This window comes from Prionailurus viverrinus, chromosome A1 (assembly GCF_022837055.1).
Source record: "Prionailurus viverrinus isolate Anna chromosome A1, UM_Priviv_1.0, whole genome shotgun sequence".
NCBI lineage: Eukaryota > Metazoa > Chordata > Mammalia > Carnivora > Felidae > Prionailurus > Prionailurus viverrinus.
In genome coordinates this window covers 179,214,433-179,239,188 of record NC_062561.1, presented here as the reverse complement: position 1 = coordinate 179,239,188, position 24,756 = coordinate 179,214,433, and the positions used below count along the sequence as shown (strand labels likewise).

The window sequence follows — 24,756 nt, the reverse complement described above, 5'->3', positions numbered from 1 at the left end:
ATATTTATATGTGTATGTTATACGCATTCTATATAAAGTTTTAGTAAAATAATAAGTGTATGTCCTTATAGCTTTCTATGCATATATATGTAGGTATGTGTTTTAGGAAAAAGACTAGAAGCAATTAGACCAAATTGTAGTATATCTTAGAAGTAGAATTTCACATGGTTTTAAATTATCTTCTTTATAAGCTTTTGTATTTTTCCATTTTTTACAGTGATTATGTATTACATTGCATTGACAATAAATGTTTTAATGTTGTTTCTCCAAGTATTTTTACTGAAGCCTTTTTTTCTCCTTCATGAAAAGAGTTTTTCAGCTTATATCTTTAATGGATACCGGATTACCTCAGTGTTCTAATGAGAAAATAGAGCTTGCAATTCTGTGGTTCTTGGATCAGTTTCGTAAAACATATGTTGGTGATCAACTTCAAAGAACCTCAAAGGTAGGTTTTTACTAGAGATTTTTTAAAAAAATGTTACTGAAAATGAATAAAGATGCTCACATACAATAGCTTTAAGCTGAATGATATATTTGGGTAATTTCTACCTAAGAAATTTAATTGATCAATTGAAATTGATTGATTAATTGGTATTGAAAACACTGTGAGATTAATTTGCTTGTTTTATGCCTAGATTTACCATTTTCTTCAAAGGTTGGGAGAGTTAGTGAATATTATTTTTATGTGGCTAGTCATTAAATAGTTAAGATTATTTAAAACACTTTAATAGATTTTGCCTTATTATATTTATTTCAAGGTTTGAAACAAAAGATTTATTCTTTTTGTAGTTCTGGGATTTTTTGGACATTTACTTCTTTATGTGGTTTCCAGTATATCTTTTGCTCATTGCTCAGCATTTTTACGTAAGTGATGGGGACCAGGAGAGCTAGACATGTCTTTGAGAGGCCACAGTTAAATCACACTCATAGTATGATAATTGAAGTTTTAGCTTCAGCAAATTTAGATGAATTGATCCTAAGGCATAATGAGGGATTATTGAGGGCATTTATGTGAACCCTAACCAGATATTTAGTAGTACTTGTGACACTGAGTAAAATCTATGACGTTTTCTCCTTTTGTAATAGTAACTCTTTCCAAACCTTGTCTGCAAGAGAAGTCCTAAGGATAGTCTTACCTCCTTTGGATTTATAGTTTTTATTAGTAATGTTGAAGGATTTCTAATTTGAAATATTTAGAGTAAGCTTTTTATATAGAACTAAGCTTCTTATCCCCTGGGAAATTTGGCTTAACCTTCAGTACATTTATGGTTTTCTGTTCACAGTAGTTGTATAATGGGAAATTTTTGTTTGATTTTGTTAATATTACCCTTTGGTTTATTTCAGGTTTGTTTAACTTGCTTTTTAAGAAAGTGATGTAGCTTGATGCTTCCTTAGTCAAATATATTGTGATATTTTCTTGCCAATTAGGATTAATTTCAGTAAAAATTTCTTAGAATTTAGCTGCTATTGAATGAGACCATTAGGGAGAACTAGAAATAAATGTTTTAGTTGGATAGTAAAACAAATTAGAATCAGACAAAAATTACATGGTATGAAATTTATACAGGGTGCCTCTTTTAAAATCCCAGATGTGTTACTTGAAGGTTGAGAGTAAATCAAATTATGATAAATTGTCTTATTTTAAATGTACCCAGAGAGTTTGCCGTTTTGCTTTCACAAAAATGAATACAAATACTCTTCAGACATTGCTAACCCAGTATTTGGTCTGGATCTTAAATCAGAATAGTGTAATATGGAGTAGAAAAGCCTTCAAATTAATTGTGTTTAAAATACTTGGAAAGAAATATGTAAGATGAGATTAGTTGTTTAGAGCAATGGGATTTAGGAGTTTTTCCCCCCAATTTTTATTTGTTGTATTAAAATATATATGTATATTTTATATATATGTGAGAATTCTAGATATCAACAAACAGTCACAGGAAAAGACAGATATATTTATATATCCTTTAATACAAGGTAATATGAAAAAAGTGAATTATGGAAGGTCAACTTTTCTTTTTTGAAAGAGCTTACATATTAGGAAAAAATAAACACATCATCAGACTGGTCATTGTAATTTAACATTTTTGGTGTATGCATCTTTCCTTACCAAAAAGTGTTTAGTCCGACAGCAATCTTATTTTTAAGGCATTCCTACTGCATAACCCTAAAGGGAAACCAGAGCTTTCTGCTTTCTTTTTCTCTGGCTTGTCTGCCAATCTGCCTTAATAGGAAGTTTGAGGAGGTTTTGGAGAGTCTTTAATATGTGTCCTGGCACTCTTTTTAGGATCTCTTCACACTCCTCTAGTCCTTAACAGTAATCCTGCAGAGTTGGTATTGTTTTGTTTGTTTTTTTCAAAGTTGGTGTTACTGTTCGCATTTCACAAATGAAACAGACCACCTAACACATTTGTAAGTTCTCTACATACTAGTTTTCTGGCAACCAACCAAGGAAGACCAGATGGAAAATGTATATATATATATTTTTTGGTGAGTATATTGTCACATTCCAAATTGTGGCAAAAAAGGGGAAAGTGTTAGTTAAGAGTTAGATTGCACTAAAGTAATATTTAGTGGGTACTTATTTTGTATTAGGAGCTGTCCTAGACCCTCTTAAGCATTAGCTCATTTAATTGGATCATATGGAATGTGACTTACAAAGTTCTTCCCAGTCTCTTTTCTATGTATGTCACCAGTTTCATGCCTCAGTCCTCCATACTTGTATTACATACTTTATGTGTACTAAACTTTTTTCAGCTTCGTCAACAGTCTGTGTTCTCTGTAGATTCTAGGCCTTTGGGCAAAATGTTTCCTCTGCCTAGAACACTATTTCTTTTGAATCAAACTTTCACTTTTCTGCCTTACTCTGCTGACTCCTACTTTATCTTTCACATCAGATACCCCATCCTTTAAGATGACCTTCTTAAATTCTGGGAGAATTCCTTTTATGTGTTCTATAGCAACCTGTAATTCCCCCCCTTTTTTAGTGTTATTACACTGCATTGTAATCATTTGTTAGCAAAACATATTTTGACTCTAATTTGGGTTAGGACTGTCTCCACCTTTTTTATTATCACTTCCAAGTGCATGGCATATTACTTATGTATTTTCTACTAGATAGTGGTTGAATGTATATATTTAGTAGAATTCCACGGGATTTGAGTCTAAATCTCCCACTTGATAAACTTTCATGTGATAAAAGGTATGTTCTTGAGTTGGAAAATGATGCTGACTTTAGTGAAATTGTTCAGCAAGTTTAAATAAGGTGTACTGTTATCTATCTTGAATTTCTTACATATGCATCAAGTAAGTGCAAAGAGTCCTAAGTGATGCACAGAATAGAAGTATGTGCTATATATGAGAAGCAAGAGCCACAAATGATAGCTGTAGGCATTTATTGAAGCAGTAGTCTGCCAAAGACTTCACGTAGCACTTGACAGGCATCTAATTTCATCTCACAAAAGTTCCATGGGAATAGCTGTTTTTTATTAACACTTCCCCATCCCTTTTTACAGACTTGGAAACTGAGGTCTGGAATAATTAGTGATGTATTTAAGTGGTTGAATCTGGATTTGAACTAGGACACCTGATAACAGAGCCTATGCTGCTGATCACTTTGCTGTATTGCTTCCTGTTGGATCTTTCACCTGGGATATTGAACAGGCCCCCTTCAATCTCAATAGGTCCTAAACAGGAACTATCTCCTGAAACCCTTTCCACCTACTTCCCTATTTTGAGGAAGAATGACTGTGAACTCAAAATGTCCCCTTTGTTCTTACTTCTTATATCTGATCTGTCACCTAATCTTGTTGATTTTATTTTCTAAATATCTCTGTTTCATTCTTCTCAGTCCCCTTCATTTTTATCCTCATTGTTACTGCTTGTCATTTCTCACTGGATTTCAGATCTTATTGTCCTCTTTGTTTCCTTCTTGCATTTTCCCCACTCCAATCCATTTTCCATACTGCCACCAAAGTAATATTTTCTTCAGTAGAGAACCAGGGAAAATAATGTAATGGACACTCACACCCATCTTTGTCAAATCTGAATACCTTGCCCTATTTGCTTCATATCTGTATATTTTTAAATTAAACATTAATGGCCTGTTGCTGCTCTGATTCTGTTCTTCTTGTGCCAAAGTAACCACTGTCCTAAATTTCATGTTATTTTCATGCATGATTATGTTCTAGTCCCACATTTCTATGTACTTATAAACAAAACCTAGTACTGTTAACTCTATAGAAAATTAGTATGCAGGAACTTGCTGGTTTTGATCCACATTGTTTTTGAGATTTATCCATGGTGATACGTATAGTTCTAATTTAATTACTGAATGGTGTTACAGTATATTATTGTGCCATTATGTATTCATTTTTCTGTTAATATACACTAGGTTGTTTCCAATTTTATTTTATTTTATTTTTTTTATTTCAGTCCAATTTTAAAGTTTATAAAAAATACTCCAGTAAACATTCAAATACCTATTTCCTCATGCATGTGTATGAGTATCTTGAAGGTAAATACTGGGAGTAGAATTGCTGGGCTGTAGACGGTACATCACTTCAGCTTTACAAGATATTACCAAGTTGCTCTCTTAAATGTTAGAATAGCCTGTTTTCCCTCTCCCAGCAGATTATATGTTGCTGTATGTTGTCTTAATACTTGCTTTTGTCAGACTTTAAAATTTACAGAATTTCTCTGCTTAAAATTCTTACTGGTTTCTCATTATATAAATAAGTTCCTTATGGTTAGACTTTGTGTACCTTTGCAGCCTTTTCTTTTGACACTTTTTTCTGTTCTGTGACATGCTTTGTATGTGCTACACTTTTTGTCCTGTCACCTATTCCTACTTACTGTCTGATGAATATTAATAAGTAACTACTATATACTAAGACCAGGGTACAATGGCAAATAGAATGGTCTATCTGTCCTCTAAGTTTTTAATTAAAGAGGAAGATGGGCAAATAAATAAAAAATTATAAAACCTACCTCCCCACTTAAACATTGAAATAGTACAGGAAGAGGCAGACTATTAAATAAAGGTTGCTGGACATTTGGTTATATCTATTTAAAGTTTTGAATTATTACTTCACAGTATATAAAAAATCAAATCTAAGTTGGTGACTCTTAGTGTGAAAGGCAGGGGACTATGATTTAAGGACAGGAAGGATTTTTTTTTAATGTTTATTTTTGAGAGAGAGGGCGAGCAGGACAGAGGCAGAGAGAGGGGGAGACCAAATCCCTAAACAGGTTCTCCACTAACAGCTTAATTGACTGAGCCACCCAAGCACCCGAGGAAGGATTTCTTTTTAAGGCATGAAAAGCCCAAACTATAAACCCAAAGGTTGATAAATTCTGCCCATATTAAAAATAAAAATTTCTGCAGCTCAAAATACACAGTAAACAAAGTAAAAAGACAAGCTAGAGACAGGGTAAGACCCAATACATGTAACTTAAAGAGAATCAATATCCAGTTATATAATTTCTATGAATCAATAAGAGAAGAACAACCTAGTAAAAAAAAAAAGTGTGCCAAAGATATGAGTAAACAATTTATAGAAAAAGAAATCACGGTTTATAATCAACATGAAAAAATGTTCATCCTTTCATGGACTAAGGGAAATGCAAATTAAAGCTATAGTGCAATAATCCTATCATACCTATTAGCTGGAGATAGTTAAAAAGTTTGATGAAAGCATGTATTTGTGATGAAGTAAAATAGCTAACACTCCTATACACTGCTAGTGGAATCCAAACCAGTAAAACATTTTTGGAAAGCAGCAATATCTAACAAAGTCGAAAATGTATAAAATTCTTGGACTGGGTGAAAACTCTAAAACATCGTTGAGAGAAATTAAATGAGGCCTAAAAATAAATAGATATATATCATGTTTATGAATTGGAAGACTCAATATTGTTAAAATTAGTGAAGTAAGTGAAGAAGGTATGATAACAATGTGTCATCAAATAGAGAATTTAAATAAAGAGATGGAAATTATTAAAAATAGAAACAAATAGAAATTCTGTAGTTGGAAAGTACAGTAAATGAAAATGAGATGTTGAGGCACAGAGAGAAAAAAGACTGAAGAAAAGTGAACAGAGTCTCAGAGAACTGTAGGTCACCAGTAAATACACCAAAATATCATGGAGTACCTGGTAGAAGAATACCAGAAAAGGAAGTGAGACAGGATCAGAAAAAAACACTTAAAGCAATATTGGCTTAAAACTTAACCATATTTGGTGAAAAGCATTACACATCAAAGAAGTGCAATAAAGACCCACACTAAGAACACATCATAGTAAAAATGCTGAAAGACAAAGAGAAAAATTTTAGCAGCAAGGGAAAAACTACTCATCACAGTTACCAGAAGGGAGGTGGGTGGGAGGATGAGTTAAACAGGTGATGTTGATTAGGGTACTTGTTGTGTTGAGCACCCAGTGACATATGGAAGTGTTGAATAAAAACAAAAAAGAAAAAAAGAAAAGAGAAAAACTCATTACACGTGAGGGGTACCAGTAAGATTAATAGCTGACTAGTCTTGAGAAACAGGAGAGACCAGAAGATCCTTCAATGACATAGAGTGCTGAACTAGTAACCAAGAATTCCACATCCAGCAAAACTATCTTTAAAAATGAAAGGAGGGTCTCCTGGGTGGCTCAGTCGGTTGAGCATCTGTCTTCAACTCAGGTCATGATCAGGTCTATGGGTTTGAGCCCCGTGTCAGGCTCTGTGCTGACAGCTCAGAGCCTGGAGCCTGCTTCTGATCCTGTGTCTTCCTCTCTTTCTGCCTCTTCCCCACTCTCACTTTGTCTCACTCTGTCTCTCAAAAATAAATAAATGTGAGGACTCTAGGAAGATGGCGGCGTAGGACGACGCTGGGCTCACCGCGTCCTGCTGATCACTTAGATTCCACCCACACTTGCCTAAATAACCCAGAAAACCACCAGAAGACTAGCAGAACAGATTCTCTGGAGCCAAGCGCAGACGAGAGGCCCACGGAAGAGGGTAGGAAGGGCGGAGAGGCGGTGCGTGCTACACGGACTGGCGGGAGGGAGCCGGGTCGGAGGGGCAGCCCGCCAGCAAAGCAGAGCCCCTGAGTCTGGCTTGCAAAAGCGGAGGGGCCGGACGGAGTGTGTTCAGACAGCAAGCGGGACTTTACATCTGGAAGGTTATAAGCTAACATCTCTGCTCAGAGAGCAGGAGGGCTGGAGGACAACGGGAAGGAGAGTTGTTGAGCCCCGGACGACAGAGCTCAGCTTGGCGGGGAACAAAGGCGCTCACCAGCGCCATCTCCCTCGCCCATCCCCCAGCCCAAATCCCAAAGGGAACCAGTTCCTGCCAGGGAACTTGCTTGCACCGCGCAAACACCTAACGCTGTGCTTCTGCGGATCCATCCCTCTGGCAGCAGGTCTGACTCCCTCCCGGTGCCACAGGGCCCCTCCCGAAGCAGATCACGAAGGATAAGTGAGCTGAGCCTACCCCTCCCGCCCCTGTGCACCTTGCCGATCCACCCCAGCTAATACGCCACTTCCCCAGCACCACAAGCCTGGCAGTGTGCAAGTAGCCCAGGTGGGCCATGCCACCCCACAGTGAATCCTGCCCCTAGGAGAGGGGAAGAGAAGGTACACACCAGTCTGACGGTGGGCTGAGGGCAGACATCAGGTCTGACTTCGGCCCTGCCCACCAACGCAAGTTATTCAAGACAACACAGGGGAAGTGCCCTGCAATTCCGCACCATACCAGGGACTATCCAAAATGACCAAATGGAAGAATTCCCCTCAAAAGAATCTCCAGGAAATAACGACAGCTAACGAACTGATCAAAAAGGATTTAAACACTATAACAGAAAGTAAATTTAGATTAATAGTCATAAAATTAATTGCTGGGCTTGAAAACAGTATAGAGGACAGCAGAGAATCTATTGCTACAGAGATCAAGGGACTAAGGAACAGCCAGGAGGCGCTAAAAAATGCTATAAATGAGCTGCAAAATAAAATGGAGACAGCCACAGCTCGGATTGAAGAGGCAAAGGAGAGAATAGGTGAACTATAAGATAAAATTATGGAAAAAGAGGAAGCTGAGAAAAAGATTAAAAAATCCAGGAGTCTGAGGGGAAAATTAGAGAACTAAGTGATGCACTAAAGAGAAATAATCTACGCATAATTGGTATTCCAGGGGAGGAAGAGAGAGGGAAAGGTGCTGAAGGTGTACTTGAAGAAATAATAGCTGAGAACTTCCCTAGTCTGGGGAAGGAAAAAGGCATTGAAATCCAAGAGGCACAGAGAACTCCCTTCAGACGTAACTTGAATCGATCTTCTGCATGACATATCATAGTGAAACTGGCAAAATACAAGGATAAAGAGAAGATTCTGAAAGCAGCTAGGGATAAAAGTGCTGTAACATATAAAGTGAGACCGATAAGACTCGTGACGGATCTCTCTACTGAAACTTGGCAGGCCAGAAAGGAATGGCAGGAAATCTTCAACGTGATGAACAGAAAAAAATATGCAGCTGAGAATCCTTTATCCAGCAAATCTGTCATTTAGAACAGAAGGAGAGATAAAGGTCTTCCCAAACAAACAAAAACTGAAGGAATTCATCACCACTAAACCAGCCCTACAAGAGATCCTAAGGGGGATCCTGTTAGACAAAGTACCAGAGACATCGCTACAAGCATGAAACCTACAGATATCACAATGACTCTAAACTCATATCTTTCTATAATAACACTAAATGTAAATGGACTAAATGTGCCAGCCAAAAGACATAGGGTGTCAGAATGGATAAAAAAACAAGACCCATCTATTTGCTGTCTACAAGAGACTCATTTTAGACCTGAGGACACCTTCAGATTGAAAGTGAGGGGATGGAGAACTATTTATCATGCTACTGGAAGTCAAAAGAGAGCTGGAGTAGCTATACTTATATCAGACAAACTAGACTTTAAATTAAAGGCTGTAACGAGATGAAGAAGGGCATTATATAATAATTACAGGGTGTATCCATCAGGAAGAGCAACAAACATCTATGCGCCGAATACGGGAGCCCCCAAATATATAAAACAGTTACTCACAAATATAAGCAACTTTATTGATAAGAATGTGGTAATTGCAGGGGACTTTAACACCCCACTTACAACAATGGATAGATCATCTAGACACATGGTCAATAAAGAAACAAGGGCCCTGAATGATACATTGGATCAGATGGACTTGACAGATATATTTAGAACTCTGCATCCCAAAGCAGTAGAATATACTTTCTTCTCAAGTGCACATGGAACATTCTCCAAGATAGATTACATACTGGGTCACAAAACAGCCCTTCATAAGTATACAAGAATTGAGATCATACCATGCATACTTTCGGACCACAGTGCTATGAAGCTTGAAATCAACCACAGGAAAAAGTCTGGAAAACCTCCAAAAGCATGGAGGTTAAAGAACACCCTACTCAAGAATGAATGGGTCAACCAGGCAATTAGAGAAGAAATTAAAAAATATATGGAAACAAACGAAAATGAAAATACAACAATCCAAGCGCTTTGGGATGCAGCGAAGGCAGTCCTGGTAGGAAAATACATTGCAATCCAGGCCTATCTCAAGAAGCAAGAAAAATCCCAAATACAAAATCTAACAGCACACCTAAAGGAAATCGAAGCAGAATAGCAAGGACACCCTAAACCCAGCAGAAGAAGAGAAATAATAAAGATTAGAGCAGAAATAAACAATATAGAATCTAAAAAAACTGTAGAGCAGATCAATGAAACCAAGAGTTGGTTTTTTGAAAAAATAAATAAAATTGATAAACCTCTAGCCAGGCTTCTCAAAAAGAAAAGGGAGATGACCCAAATAGATAAAATCATGAATGAAAATGGAATTATTACAACCAATCCCTCAGAAATACAAGCAATTATAAGGGAATACTATGAAAAACTATATGCCAACAAACTGGACAACCTGGAAGAAATGGACAAATTCCTAAGCACCCACACACTTCCAAAACTCAATCAGGAGGAAATAGAAAGCTTGAACAGACCCATAACCAGCGAAGAAATTGAATCAGTTATCAAAAATCTCCCAACAAATAAGAGTCCAGGACCAGATGGCTTCCCAGGGGATTTCTACCAGAAGTTTAAAGCAGAGATAATACCTATCCTCCTCAAACTATTCCAAAAAATAGAAAGGGAAGGAAAACTTCCAGACTCATTCTATGAAGCCAGTATTACTTTGATTTCTAAACCAGACAGAGACCCAGTAAAAAGAACTACAGGCCAATATCCCTGATGAATATGGATGCAAAAATTCTCAATAAGATAGTAGCAAATCGAATTCAACAGCATATAAAAAGAATTATTCACCATGATCAAGTGGGATTCATTCCTGGGCTGCAGGGCTGGTTCAACATTCACAAATCAATCAATGTGATACATCACATTAATAAAAGAAAAGATAAGAACCATATGATCCTGTCAATTGATGAAGAAAAAAAATTTGACAAAATTCAGCACCCTTTCTTAATAAAAACCCTCAAGAAAGTTGGGATAGAAGGAACATACTTAAACATCATAAAAGCCATTTATGAAAAGCTCACAGCTAACATCATCCTCAATGGGGAAGAACTGAGAGCTTTTTCCCTGAGATCAGGAACACGACAGGGATGTCCACTCTCACCGCTGTTGTTTAACATAGTGTTGGAAGTTCTAGCATCAGCAATCAGACAACAAAAGGAAATCAAAGGCATCAAAATTGGCAAAGATGAAGTTAAGCTTTCACTTTTTGCAGATGACATGATATTATACACGGAAAATCCGATAGACTCCACCCAAAGTCTGGGTGAATTCACACATGAATTCAGCAAAGTTGCAGGATACAAAATCAATGTACAGAAATCAGTTGCATTCTTATACACTAATAATTAAGCAACAGAAAGACAAAGAAACTGATCCCATTCACAATTGCACCAAGAAGCATAAAATACTGAGGAATAAATCTAACCAAAGATGTAAAAGATCTGTATGCTGAAAACTATAGAAAGCTTATGAAGGAAATTGAAGAAGATATAAAGAAGTGGAAAAATATTCCATGCTCATGGGTTGGAAGAATAAATATTGTCAAAATGTCAATACTACCCAAAGCTATCTACACATTCAATGCAATCCCAATCAAAATTGTACCAGCGTTCTTCTCGAAGCTAGAACAAGCAATCCTAAAATTCATATGGAACCACAAAAGGCCCCGAATAGCCAAAGTGATTTTGAAGAAGAAGACCAAAGCAGGAGGCATCACAATCCCAGACTTTAGCCTCTACTACAAAGCTGTCATCATCAAGACAGCATGGTATTGGCACAAAAACAGACACATAGACCAATGGAATAGAATAGAAACCCCAGAACTAGACCCACAAAATTATAGCCAACTAATCTTTGACAAAGCAGGAAAGAATATCCAATGGAAAAAAGACAGTCTCTTTAACAAATGGTGCTGGGAGAACTGGATGGCAACATGCAGAAAGTTGAAACTAGACCACTTTCTCACACCATTCACAAAAATAAACTCAAAATAGATAAAGGACCTGAATGTGAGACAGGAAACCATCAAAGCCCTAGAGGAGAAAACAGGAAAAGACCTCTCTGACCTCACCCATAGCAATTTCTTACTTGACACATCCCCAAAGGCAAGGGAATTAAAAGCAAAAATGAACTATTGGGACCTCATGAAGACAAAAAGCTTCTGCACAGCAAAGGAAACAATCAGCAAAACTAAAAGGCAACCAATGGAATGGGAAAAGATATTTGCAAATGACATATCGGACAAAGGGCTAGTATCCAAAATAATAAAGAGCTCACCAAACTCCACACCCGAAAAACAAATAATCCAGTGAAGAAATGGGCAGAAAACATGAATAGACACTTCTCTAAAGAAGACATCCAGATGGCCAACAGGCACATGAAAAGATGTTCGATGTCGCTCCTCATCAGGGAAATACAAATCAAAACCACATTCAGATATCACCTCACACGAGAGTGGCCAAAACGAACAAATCAGGAGACTATAGATGCTGGAGAGGATGTGGAGAAACAGGAACCCTCTTGCACTGTTGGTGGGAATGCAAACTGGTGCGGCCACTCTGGAAAACAGTGTGGAGGTTCCTCAAAAAATTAAAGATAGACCTGCCCTATGACCCAGCAGTAGCACTGCTAGGAATTTACCCAAGGGATACAGGAGTACTGATGCATAGAGGCACTTGTACCCCAATGTTTATAGCAGCACTCTCAACGATAGCCAAGTTATGGAAGGAGCCTAAATGTCCATCAACTGATGAATGGATAAAGAAATTGTGGTTTATATACACAATGGAGTACTATGTGGCAATGAGAAAGAATGAAATATGGCCCTTTGTAGCAACGTTCATGGAACTGGAGAGTGTGATGCTAAGTGAAATAAGCCATACAGAGAAAGACAGATACCATATGTTTTCACTCCTATGTGAATCCTGAGAAACTTAACAGTAACCCATGGGGGAGGGGAAGGAAAAAAGAGAGAGAGGTTAGAGTGGGAGAGAGCGAAAGCATAAGAGACTCTTAAAAACTGAGAACAAACTGTGGGCTGATGGGGGGTGGGTGATGGGTATTGAGGAGGGCATCTTTTGGGATGAGCACTGGGTGTTATATAGAAACCAATTTGACAATAAATTTCATATATTTAAAAAATAAATAAATGTAAAAAAAATTTTTATAAAAAAACCAATAATAATAAAAATGAAAGGAAAAGTAAAGATATTACCAGGGAAACAAAAACAGAGAATTCATTGCTTTCAGAGTTGCCTTATAAGAAATACTAAAGGGGGAACCTGGGTGGCTCAGTCGGCTGAGCATCAGACTTCAGCTAAGGTCATGACCTCACAGCTCTTGAGTTCAAGTCCCATGTCGGGCTCTGTGCTGACAGCTCGGAGCCTGGAGCCTGCTTCAGATTCTGTGTCTCCCTCTCTCTGCGCCTCCCCCACTCATGCCATGTCTGTGTCTCTCAAAAATAAATAATCATTTAAAAAAATTTAAAAAAAAAGAAAGAACTACTAAAGGAAGTACTTCAGGCCGAAAGCAAGTGACCTCAGATAAATCCACACAATAAAACAAAGAACACTAGTGAAGGTAATTAAGCAATGATAAAATATAGTACATTTTTCTCTTAACTGATTTTAAAAACCAATTATATAAAACAATTATGTATTTCATATACATACACACTGAATTGATGACATATATATAATATGTAATATATTTGCCAATAACAGCACAAGGAAGATAGGTAGGAGCAACGTTTGGGGCTAAGGAAATGACACAAGATGGCAACTCAAATCCACAGGACCCAATAAAAAACCAAAAATGGTAAATAAGAATGTTAATATAACAAACACTTCAAACATACGTTTTTGCTCTCTTTCAACTTCATTAAAAGATATAAAGTTAAATGAAGAAATAAGTATCATGATTTATTGCTGGGTGTATAATATATAAAGGTGTAATAGTTTTATCATGTAGTAATAATATGACAAAAAGGGAAAAAAAGAATAGAGCCGTATAGGAATAACATTTCTTTATCTTATTGGAACTAAGTATCAATCTGAGGTAGATTCTGGTAAAATGTATATGGTGAGCCCCTAGGGAAACTCTACAGAAAATTACTAAAAAATGTATAGTAAAAAATTATTGAAAGTAAAGTTATTAAAATGTTACACTAGAAAATATTTAATGTAAAATAACGCAGTACAGGAAGGCTAGAGGAAAAGAAACACGACAAAAATGTCAGATATAGATCTTACAGTATCAATAATAACATTAAATTTAGAATGGGTTATGCAAGCCAACGAGTAGCAGAGATTACTAGACTGGAGTTTTAAAAAAATAATGTTGCACATGCTTTCTGTAGAACACACATTTTAAAGTCAAGGATACAAATAGGTCAAAAGTACAAGGATGGCAAAGCATATATCATATAGACAGCAACCATATAAAAAAGATGGAGTGGCTATACCAATACCAGATAAAATAGACTTTAAAACAAAAAAAATGTCACTAGGAATAAAGAGGAACATTTTGTAATAATAGAAGGGTCAACTCATGAGAAAGATGTAGCAATTATAAACATATATGTACATAACAACAGTAGCCCCAAACACATGAAACAAAAGCTGACAGAAATAATAATAATAGTTGAAGACTTTAATGACCTGGTTTTAATAATGGATAGAACAACTATGTAGAAGGTCTGTAACAATGCTATAAACCAACTAGACTTGAACAATGCTATAGACTTGAACAATGCTATAAACCAACTAGACCACAGATGGCTATAGAACACTACACCCAGCAACAGCAGAATATACATTCTTATCAAGTATGTACAGAATATTGCCCAAGATAGACCATATGCTCAATCAAAAAACAAGACTCAATAAATTTTAAAGAATTGAAATAGTACAAAGTATGTTCTCTAATCAAAATGGAGTACATAGAAATCAGTAACAGAAAGAAATGTGGGTAACTCAGAGTATGTGGAAATTGAACCATTGTATTGTATTGTATTGTATTGTATTGTATTGTATTGTATTGTATTGTATTCTATTCTATTCTATTCTATTCTATTCTATTCTATTTAAATCCAAGTTAGTTAACGTATAGTATAATAATAATTTCGGGAATAGAATTTAGTGATTCATCACTTACATATAGCACCCAGTGCTCATTCCAACAAGTGCCCTCCTTAATGCCCATCGCCCATTTAGCCCATCCCCCCACCCAACACCCCACCAACAACCCTCAGTTTGTTCTCTGTATTTAAGAGTCTCTTATGTTTTGTCTCCCTCTCTGTTTTTATATTATTTTTGCTTCCCTTTTCCTTTGTTAATCTGTTTTGTTTCTTAAATTCCATATATGAGTGAAATCGTAGGATATTTATCTTTCTCTGACTGACTTACTTCACTGAACATAATACAGTCTAGTTCCATCCATGTGTTGCTAATGGCAAGATTTCATCCTTTTTTGCTCACCAATTCTATCGTATATATATACCACATCTTCTTTATCCATTCATCAGTCAATGGACATTTGGGCCTTTTCCATACTTTGGCTATTGACGATAGAGTGGCTATAAACATTGGGATGCATGTGCCTCTTCGAATCAGCATTTTAATATCCTTTGGGTCATACCTAGTAGTGCAATTGCTGGGTCGTAGGGTATTTCTATTTTTAATTTTTTGAGGAGCCTCCATACTCTTTTCCAGAGGGGCTGCACCAATTTGCATTCCCACCAGCAGTGCAAAAGGGGTTCCCCTTTCTTTTCATCCTTGCCAACATCTGTTGTTGCCTGAGTTGTTAATTTTTGCCATTCTGACAGGTGTGAGGTGGTTTTGATTTGTATTTCTCTGATGATGAATGGTGTTGAGCATCATTTCATGTGTCTGTTAGCCATCTGGATGTTTTCTTTGGAGAAGTGTCTATTCATGTCTTTTGTCCATTTCTTCACTGGGAAATTTGTTTTTTGGGTGATGAGTTTGATAAGTTCTTTATAGGTTTTGGATACTAACCCTTTATCTGACATATCATTTGCAAATATCTTCTCCCATTCCATCGGTTGCCTTTTAGTTTTGCTGATTGTTTCCTTCGCTGTGCAGAAGCTTTTTATCTTGATGAGGTCCCAGTAGTTCATTTTGGCTTTTGTTTCCCTTGTCTCCAAAGACATGTCAAGTAAGAAGTTGCTGTGGCCGAGGTCAAAGAGGTTGTTGCCTATTCTCTCCTCTAGGATTTTGATTGCTTTCTGTCTTACATTTAGGTGTTTCATCCATTTTTGAGTTAATTTTTGTGTATGGTGTGAAAAAGTGGCCCAGGTTCATTTTTAATCTGCATGTTGCTGTCCAGTTTTCCCAGCACCATTTGCTGAAGAGACTGTCTTTTTTCCACTGGATGTTCTTTCCTGCTTTATCAAAGATTAGTTGGCCATCCATTTGTGGGTCCATATCTGGGTTCTCTGTTCTGTTCCATTGGTCTGTGTGTCTGTTTTTGTGCTAGTACCATACTGTCTTGATGATTACAGCTTTGTAATACAGCTTGAAGTCTGGAATTGTGATGCCTCCAGCTTTGGTTTCCTTTTTCAACATTACTTTGGCTATTCAGGGTCTTTTCTGGTTCCATACAAATTTTAGAATTGTTCTAGCTGTGTGAAGAATGCTAGTGTTATTTTGATAGGGATTGCATTGAATATATAGATGGCTTTGGATAGTATTGACATTTAAACAATATTTGTTCTTCCAATCCATGAGAATGGAATGTTTTTCCATTTCTTTGTGTCTTCTTCAGTTTCTTTCATAAGCTTTCTATAGTTTTCAGTGTATAGATCTTTCACCTCTGTGGTTAGGTTTATTCCTAAGTATTTTATGCCTTTTGGTGCAATTGTAAATGGGATTGATTCCTTGATTTCTCTATCTGCTGCTTCATTATTTGTGTATAGAAATGCAACCAATCTCTGTACATTGATATTATATCCTGTGGCTTTGCTGAATTCATATATCAGTTTCAGCAGTTTTTTGGTGGAGTCTTAGGTCTTCCATATAGAGTATCATGTCATCTGCAAAGAGCGAAAGTTTGACCTCCTCCTTTCCGGTTTGGATGCCTTTCGTTTTTTGTTGTTGTTGTTGTCTGATTGCTGAGACTAGGACTTCCAACAATTCTAAATGACTAATGAGTCAAAGAAGAAAAATCACAAGGGAATTAAGAAATACTTTCAGGTGAAAGAAAATGAAGACACATACCAGAACTTACAAAATTAGCTAAAGCAGTATTTAGGGGTAAATTTATATTTATAAAGACCTTAATTAAAATCGAAAAATATCTTAGATAAGTGGCCCAACCTTTCACCTTAACACACTGGAAGAATAAAAAGAAACTAAACCTAAAGCAAGCAGAAGAAAGGATATAATAAAGATTAGAGTAGAAATTAATGAAATAGAAATTTAAAACAATAGCAAAAGTCAGTGAAATCCAAACTTGGTTCTTTATAAATACTAAATTGACATACCTTTAGCTAGATTGACAAAAAAAGAGAAAAGTCTCAAAAGTACTAAAATCAGGAATGAAACAGAAGATATTACTATTGACCTTCCAGAAATAAAAATGATTATAATGGAATATTATGAACATTTGAATGCCATTAAGTTAGATAACTTAGATGGAATGGTTACATTTCCAAAAAGACATAAACTACTTAAACTTATTCAAGAAAATACAGAAATCTGAATAAAAGTGTAACAGCTAAAGAGATTGAATTCTAATGAGACTGCCCACAAAGAAGAGTGCAGGCCCAGATGGACTTCCTAGTGATTTCTACCAGACATTCAAAGAATTAATACCAATTATTAATTATTTTAATTATTTATTAAAATTTATTAAATTATATTATATAATAATTATAATATAAATTATATTTATTAAAATTATTTTTAATTAATTTATTTTAATTATTAATTATTAATAGCAATTCTTTATAAATGCTTCCAAAAAGTAGAAGAGGAGGGGATACTTCCCAGCTCATTCGATGAGGCCATTTTACCCTGGTACCAGGACCATAGAAATAGAAAAAAAGTACTCACCAATATTTCTTACGAATATAGATGCAAAAAAAAAAAAAACAAAAGAAACAAATTAACTAAACTAAAGAAATACAGGCTGACTGAATCTAACAACATAAATACTTTCCTCTGTGATCAAGAGCAAGACAAGGATGTCTCGTTACTTACGTTAAACATTGTACTAGAGGTTCTGGTCAGGGAAAGTGGGCAATAAAATGAAATAAAGGCAACCCATTTGGAAGAGAAGAAGTAAAACGTAAAACTGTATCTCTTCAAAGATGGCATGACTTGAATATAGAAAATTTTAATCAGCAGAAATACTATTAGACTAATTTTAGAAAGCAGTAAGTGTGCAGAATAGACAACACAATTGATTTTTATATACTTGCAGTAAACAACCTGTAAATTAAATGAAGAAAACATTTCATTCACAATAGCATGAAAATAATTAAATGCTTAAGAATAAGTTTAACAAAAGAAGTGCAAAACTTATCAACTAGAAACTACAAAACATTGTTGGAATAAATGAAAGAAAACCTAATAAATGAAAAGATATTCTATTCCATGGTCATGAACCAGAAGACTTACTGTTAAGATGGCAATATTCCACAGATTGATCTATAGCTTCAACACAATCTTTATCAAAATCTTAGCTATCTTAGCTTGCAGGAGTTGGCAAGCTTATCCTAAAATTCATATGGGAATTCAAAGGACCAAGAACAGCCAAAACAATCTTGAAAATAGGAACACTCCCTTCCCCATTTTACAACTTAATACCAAGTAACAACAATCAGGACAGTGTAGTACTTTCATAAGGACAGACATATAGGTCAGTGAAATAGAGTTGAGAATGTAGTTATAAACCCTCATGTTTGCAGTCAGTTTATTTTTGACAAGGATGCCAAGACAATCTAGTGGTGAAAGAATAGTCTTTTCAACAAATGGTGCTGGGACAACTGGATATCCACATGCAAAAGAATGAGGTTGGACCACTATCTCCCACCATACATAAAAATTAAGTCAAAATGAATCAGATTTAAATGTAAGAGTTAAACCTGAAACTCTTAGAAAAAAACAGAAGTAAAGGTTTACGACTTTGAATTGAGTAATGGTTTCTTAGATACAACACTGAAAGCACAAGCAGCCAGACAAAAATAGATAAATTGGACTTCATCAAAATTAAAAACTGTTTTGCTCTAAATGACACCATCAAGAAAATGAAAACACAAACCACAGAATGGTAGGAAATATGTGCAAATTGTTTAGCTAATAAGGGACTTATATCAACATTTATAAAGAGCTCTTACATCTCTATAATAAAAAGGTATATAACCCAATTTAAAAATGGACAAAAAATTTGAATAGATGTTTCTCCAAAGAAGACACACAAATGGCCAGTGGGCACTTGAAAAGGCGTTTAACACCACTATAGTAATGAGAAATTAAGTTGCTGTAATTCAGGGAAATTCATGTCATTACTAAAATGAGATACCACTTTACAACCCCTAGGATGGATATAATTATGAAGACAGATAATAACAGTATTGGTGAGGATGTGGAGAAACTGGACCTTCATTCACTTTTGGTGGGAATGTAAAATGGTACAACCAGTTTGGAAAGCAGTCTGGAAGTTCTTCAAAAAGTTAAACAGAGAGTTACCATGTGATCCAATAACCCCAATCCCACGTATATACCCACAAGAAATGAAAACACACATCCACATGAAAACTTTACATAACTGTTCACAGAAACATTATTCCTAATACCAGAAAAAATCCAGATGTCCATCAACTGAAGAATAAAGAAAAAGTGGTATATCTCAAAGTGAAATATTACTCAGTAGTAAAAAGGAATGAAATATTTATACATGCTACAACGTAGGTGATTTTTTTTTTTGAGAGAGAGAGAGAGGGTGCGAGTGAGGGGCAGAGAGAGGGGGAGAGAGAGAGAGAGAGAGAGAGAGAGAGAGAGAGAGAGAGAGAAGTGGAGCTTGTGTTCACCTGAAGCAGGGCTCAAGCTCACCTGAAGTGTGGCTTGAGCTCACACTCTGTAGGACTACAAGTCACAAACCTTGATCATGACCTGAACTGAAGTCAGATGCTTAACAACTGAGCCACCCAGGCGCCCCAGCCTAGGTGATTCTAAAAAGCATTATGCCAGGTGAAGGAAGCCATGCACCGAAGGACAAATATTATGTGATTTCATTTATATGAAATTTCCAAAATAGGCAAATCTGTAGAAACACAAGTAGATTATTGGTTTCCTTATAAGGATTTCTTGTTGTGGTGTTGCAAATATTCTACAATTGATTGTAATGGTGGTTGAAAATATCAGTGAATATACTAAAAACCATTGAATCACACTTTAAATGTGTGATTTTTATAGTAGGTGAGTGTCTTATCTACAAAAGACAAAGCTCATTTTTAAAATGGGGAAAAGATTTAAACACGCTCATCAAAAGATATCTAAATGGCTAATAATCACAAAAAGATGCTTAACATTGCTAATTAGCAGAAAATATTAATTAAAACTCAGGTGAAATACTACTACACACCTGGCATAATGGCTAAAAGTGAAGAGTGATAAAACCAAGCCTTGATGATAAAGTGGAGTACATGAAACTATCATACATTGCTTGTGGGAATGTACATAACCATGTGGGAAAACTCTTTGGTGATATTTGCTAAAGCTGAACATAACCTACCCCACAATCATCAGTTTTACACTTAGGTAAAGAAATGAGTTTATATATTACAGGAATGTCACAGCAGCTTCATTTATAACATCTAAGAACTGGAAACTCATGTTCCCCCGCAGTTGAATGGATAAATTAGTGTATAGTGTAATAAATATCATACTACACGGAAATGCTCTGCTTCCCAATGAATGTGCATTCCCTACTCAACTTAAAGTCTTCTACTAACTCAAGAGCCCAAGGAATGTCAACTACTCCACAGAAATCTTATTACCAGACTGGTAGCATTTCCTAACCAAAAGACTTGGGGGGTAAGGAGACAGGGAGGGAAAAGGAAGCCACGCATACTGAGCTACCGGTTTTTCAGTTATGGTGATGAAAGTCAGAATGGTGGTTCCCTTTGGGGAGAGAAAGTATATTCCCTGGAAAGGTGAGCAGGAGAGCCTTTGGGGGGCTGGAGATATTTTTATCTTTTGGGGAGTTCTCTGAGAGTATACACATGTAAAAATTCACCGAGCTCATAATTAGGATTTATGCACCTTGTGTATGTTATTCTTTAATACGATTTTCTTTACAAAAGATTATTCATAGAAGCCTGGTGTGTAATTATGAAAATAAAAAGGAAACTTACCCATCAGCAGGAGAATGGCTAAATAAATTTTTGTGTAGTCTTTCAATGGGATTCTGTACAGCAATCAAAATGAATAATTTAAACTGCATTCATTTTTGGCTAAATCCAACAAAGCTGCCATATTTTTGTATGAAAAAAGTTGTTGAATGAAATATATAATATGATATTCCTTCTATCAAATATGTTAAGAATAACAAATGTTCATGAATTCGTTTTTTTAATGTTTACTTTTGCGAGAGAGAGTACAAGTGGGAGAGGGGCAGAGAGAGGGAGACAGAGGATCCGAATGTTAAGAATAATAAATGTTCATGAATTCTTTTTTTTTAATGTTTATTTGTTTTTGAGAGAGAGAGAGCACAAGTGGGAGAGGGGCAGACAGAGGGAGACAGAGGATCCAAAGCAGGCTCTGTGCTGATAGCAGCAAGCCCGATGCAGGGCTCGACCTCATAAGCCAAACTCACGAACTGAACTCATGAACTGTGAGATCATGACCTGAGCCAAAGTCAGATGCTTAACCAACTGAGCCATCCAGGCACCCCTATGAATTCTTTTATATAGTAAAAATCTAAAGGTGTACATGGGATTGGTTAAAAAGTGAATTCAGGATAATGGTTACCTCTGGTTGAGCAGAAATATGGAAATAGAGAAGATACAAAGACTTCACTTATATCTGTACTGTTTTATTTGTTAGTCTGCATGGTGGGTTTCATGGATGTTTATTATCATTATATTTTATTCCTTTTACTATATTTGGAATTTTTAATCTACAAAACAAATAATTATAGGCACTCTACTTAAACATAGCAAATTGAATATTCACACTTATCTGCCTCCATGCCTTGAAAGCTTACTATAATGACAATAAAGAAATTAAAAAAACAAAAACAAACCAGTATACTTACAAGGAAAAAAAATGGGAGAGATGCTAGACCATGAAATACTTGAAGTTAGCAACCAGATATATAGGTTGTATTTGGCTTAATATAATTGAGAGAACTGAACCTTAAATGCTTGCAGTGGAGGGAGCCAATAATTAGGCAGATAATTTGCATGAAGAACCCTGAAAAGGCTCAGAAGGAGATGACTTTTAGATACTTTGAAGACTAGGGTTCAAGGTGTGACTGAAAATAGGAGAACTGATTTGAAATATGTATTTGGATTAGGTGGATTCTGATGGCTCTTACCTACTCCAGCACAACTAGAGACTCCTCTCCAGTTCTTACAGGACAAAGGACTTTTTCCTTTCATGCAAGTTTGGATAGCTGGTGATGCAAATGAGATGCTGGCCTGAAAATACACCCAAGACATTTCCCAGCTGTTGCTATCATAACACTGTTAGCAGGGCTTGAAACTCCAAAGTAGGAGATCGGTGAAATGCTTTTAGGAGTAAGAAATATATTTAAGAGAGAGTCCTATAAATACAGGTATGTGAGGTCCCCAGTTTAAAGATCAACCTACTTTATGAACCTACAGTGATAAGCCCTTTTGTGAACACAGTCTTAAGTCACTCATTCTAAGAAGTGAACAGACAGTTGACAACTGCCAGCCTTTTGAAGAAGACCTCTTATATGAAAATCAGAGAGAAAAATAAACAGAAAATAAGAAATTGGAACAAAGCAAAATAATATTGCAACCATGAAATAAGAACAGGATTCTATAAAGAGGATAATTCAGAGAGGTAAGAACTCTTTGAAATTTAAGATACGAGAGCATAAAATCTTGGTAGACGATTTAGAAGATAAAGTAGCAAATATCGTGCAAAAAGTTAAAGTAAAAATGGGCAATAGAAGACAGAAAGAAGAAAATTGGACAATCAGTCCGACAGTGGATTAATAAGAGTTCTAATAAGAGGATATGAATGAGTACTAGAAAACTTTTTGTAATAGAAGAGGTTCCATATTGGAATGAGAGATAAGATATTGTATATTAAAAAAGGACTATGCAGGGGTCCAACAAAGGGAGTGAATGAAGATCTATATTCAGGCACATCATTGTAAACTCACACCATCAAGGAGGATAAAAGAGAAGAAAGCTTTCAGAGAGATGAAACAGGTCACATTCAGTGGATTAAGAATGGAAATTATATTGTCTTTCCCATTTGCAACACTAGAAATAGAAGACAGTGGAACAACATTCTCATTTTTGGGGGGGGGGGAATGAATTCCAACTTGAAGTTTTATATTCAGAGTTAAACAGGTGTGAAGTTAGAATAAAGACATCTTCAGACAGACAAAGCCTCAAACTTTACTTCTCTTACATGCTTTACCAGGAAGCTGCTGGAGGCTGTGTTCCATCAAATTAAGAGAGTAAATCCAGAAAGAGGAAGGAAAGCATGGGACCTGAGAATCAGGAATTCAACACAGGAAAGAGGCAAGGAAGGAAGCTCTAGGATGGCATCTATTGCCTCCAGCACAGATAGTTCAGACTGGTGCTGGTGGGAGGTCGTTGGGGTGTTTTTCCTTTTTTTTTTTTTAAAGTAACTGACAGATTGATTGCCTAATTGACGTGTTGGATCACATTGAGAGGAGTAGAGGAGTTTTACAGATTTGGATTCATGGTACATAGAAACATAGAAAACTTAAGCAAATAAAAAGTGAGTCAGACTAAATGTTTGTACAGGAAAGGAAATCCAGTCGTAGTACTATGTAGCCTTTTTGTGAATAATGGGTCCACGGTCATAAATATGTTAGGGAGTCAAAGGATAATATTTGAAGTTCAAAAATAGCTGTTCAAGAAATAGCTGTATTGTCATGTTATTTATAAGAATGCATGAAAATAGTAAAAGAAATAGCTAAAAATGTTGAAAGTGGGTTTTACCATGTATTGGAATCAGGAGTGGAGAGGAGTTATGTCAGAGGATGGCAGCTTTTCATTATTACTATTTGATTTTTTTAATGATGTGTATGTATAATTTTAATGAAATACAAATTAATTTGGAAAATATAGTATCGTACTGTAGTGTGTTGTGATAATGGTAAGCATAAGATGTCATAAGAGCACAGAGCGCAGGATATCAGCCCCGATAATGAGAATCAAAGAAGGCTTCTGGCAGAGGGAATTCCTGAATGGAACTCACAAGAATTCGTAGAAGCCACGGGAAAGGAAGGAAAGCGAGATGCACATTCTAGGAAGCAGGAGCAAAGCCTCAAGGGTTCCACGCTGGAAGAAACCCAAATCAATCAGGTTAACTGGGGTTCACTGCCTCTTCGGTGACCATTACAGAGCCTAACATTAGTAAATTCTTAGTAAATATTTGTTGAATTAATGAACACATAGTCGATGTATGGAAGGGGCTTGTTAAGAGTGAGACGTCTGGGAAAGGAGATGCATGACAGTAGGCAGCCTACCTTGTATCTAGAGCAGCACGAGTCTAGTCAGGGAGATCTAGCAAACTCAGGTTGACCAGTTTGTCGTCCAGCGATGTGCACTGTTTCTGAGATACGTAAATATTCTGGAGTTCAGTAACAGTATAATCACAGTAATCCAGCATAAGCATGCTCTTGGAATAAAATGTACCAATTAAAAGTATAGTTAATAGTTTAACTGTGTATGTAAATAGACCACCCATTTAAAACATTAGGATATAATTTAAAACATTAAAACTCTTGGAAATATAATAGAGTCTATCTTAGAGTATGTCAGAATTTTTGCTGTATTTTTTATTTTTGTATACATCAGTTCTGTGGTAAATATTACATGCTTCCTTTGTTTTGTTTTTAATTTTTTTTTTATTTATTGTTTAGAGAGAGAGACAGAGTATGAGCAGGGGAGGGGCAGGGAGAGAGGGAGACACAAGAATCCGAAGCA

The 24,756-nt window shown here is 36.0% G+C and overlaps 1 protein-coding gene across 6 annotated transcripts in view; it reads left to right on the top strand.

The window, feature by feature from the left end:
- Positions 1-24,756, top strand: part of RANBP17 (RAN binding protein 17) — a 339,120-nt gene that overhangs the window by 80,124 nt on the left and 234,240 nt on the right. For all 6 annotated transcript variants that reach the window (XR_007148529.1, XM_047842084.1, XM_047841836.1 and 3 more), the window contains one exon: positions 310-445. Coding sequence is in view for 5 of the 6 variants with exons in the window: in XM_047842084.1 (XP_047698040.1) it covers positions 310-445 (136 nt within the window). In the remaining variant the exon portion in view is untranslated. The remainder of the gene's footprint in view (positions 1-309; positions 446-24,756) is intronic.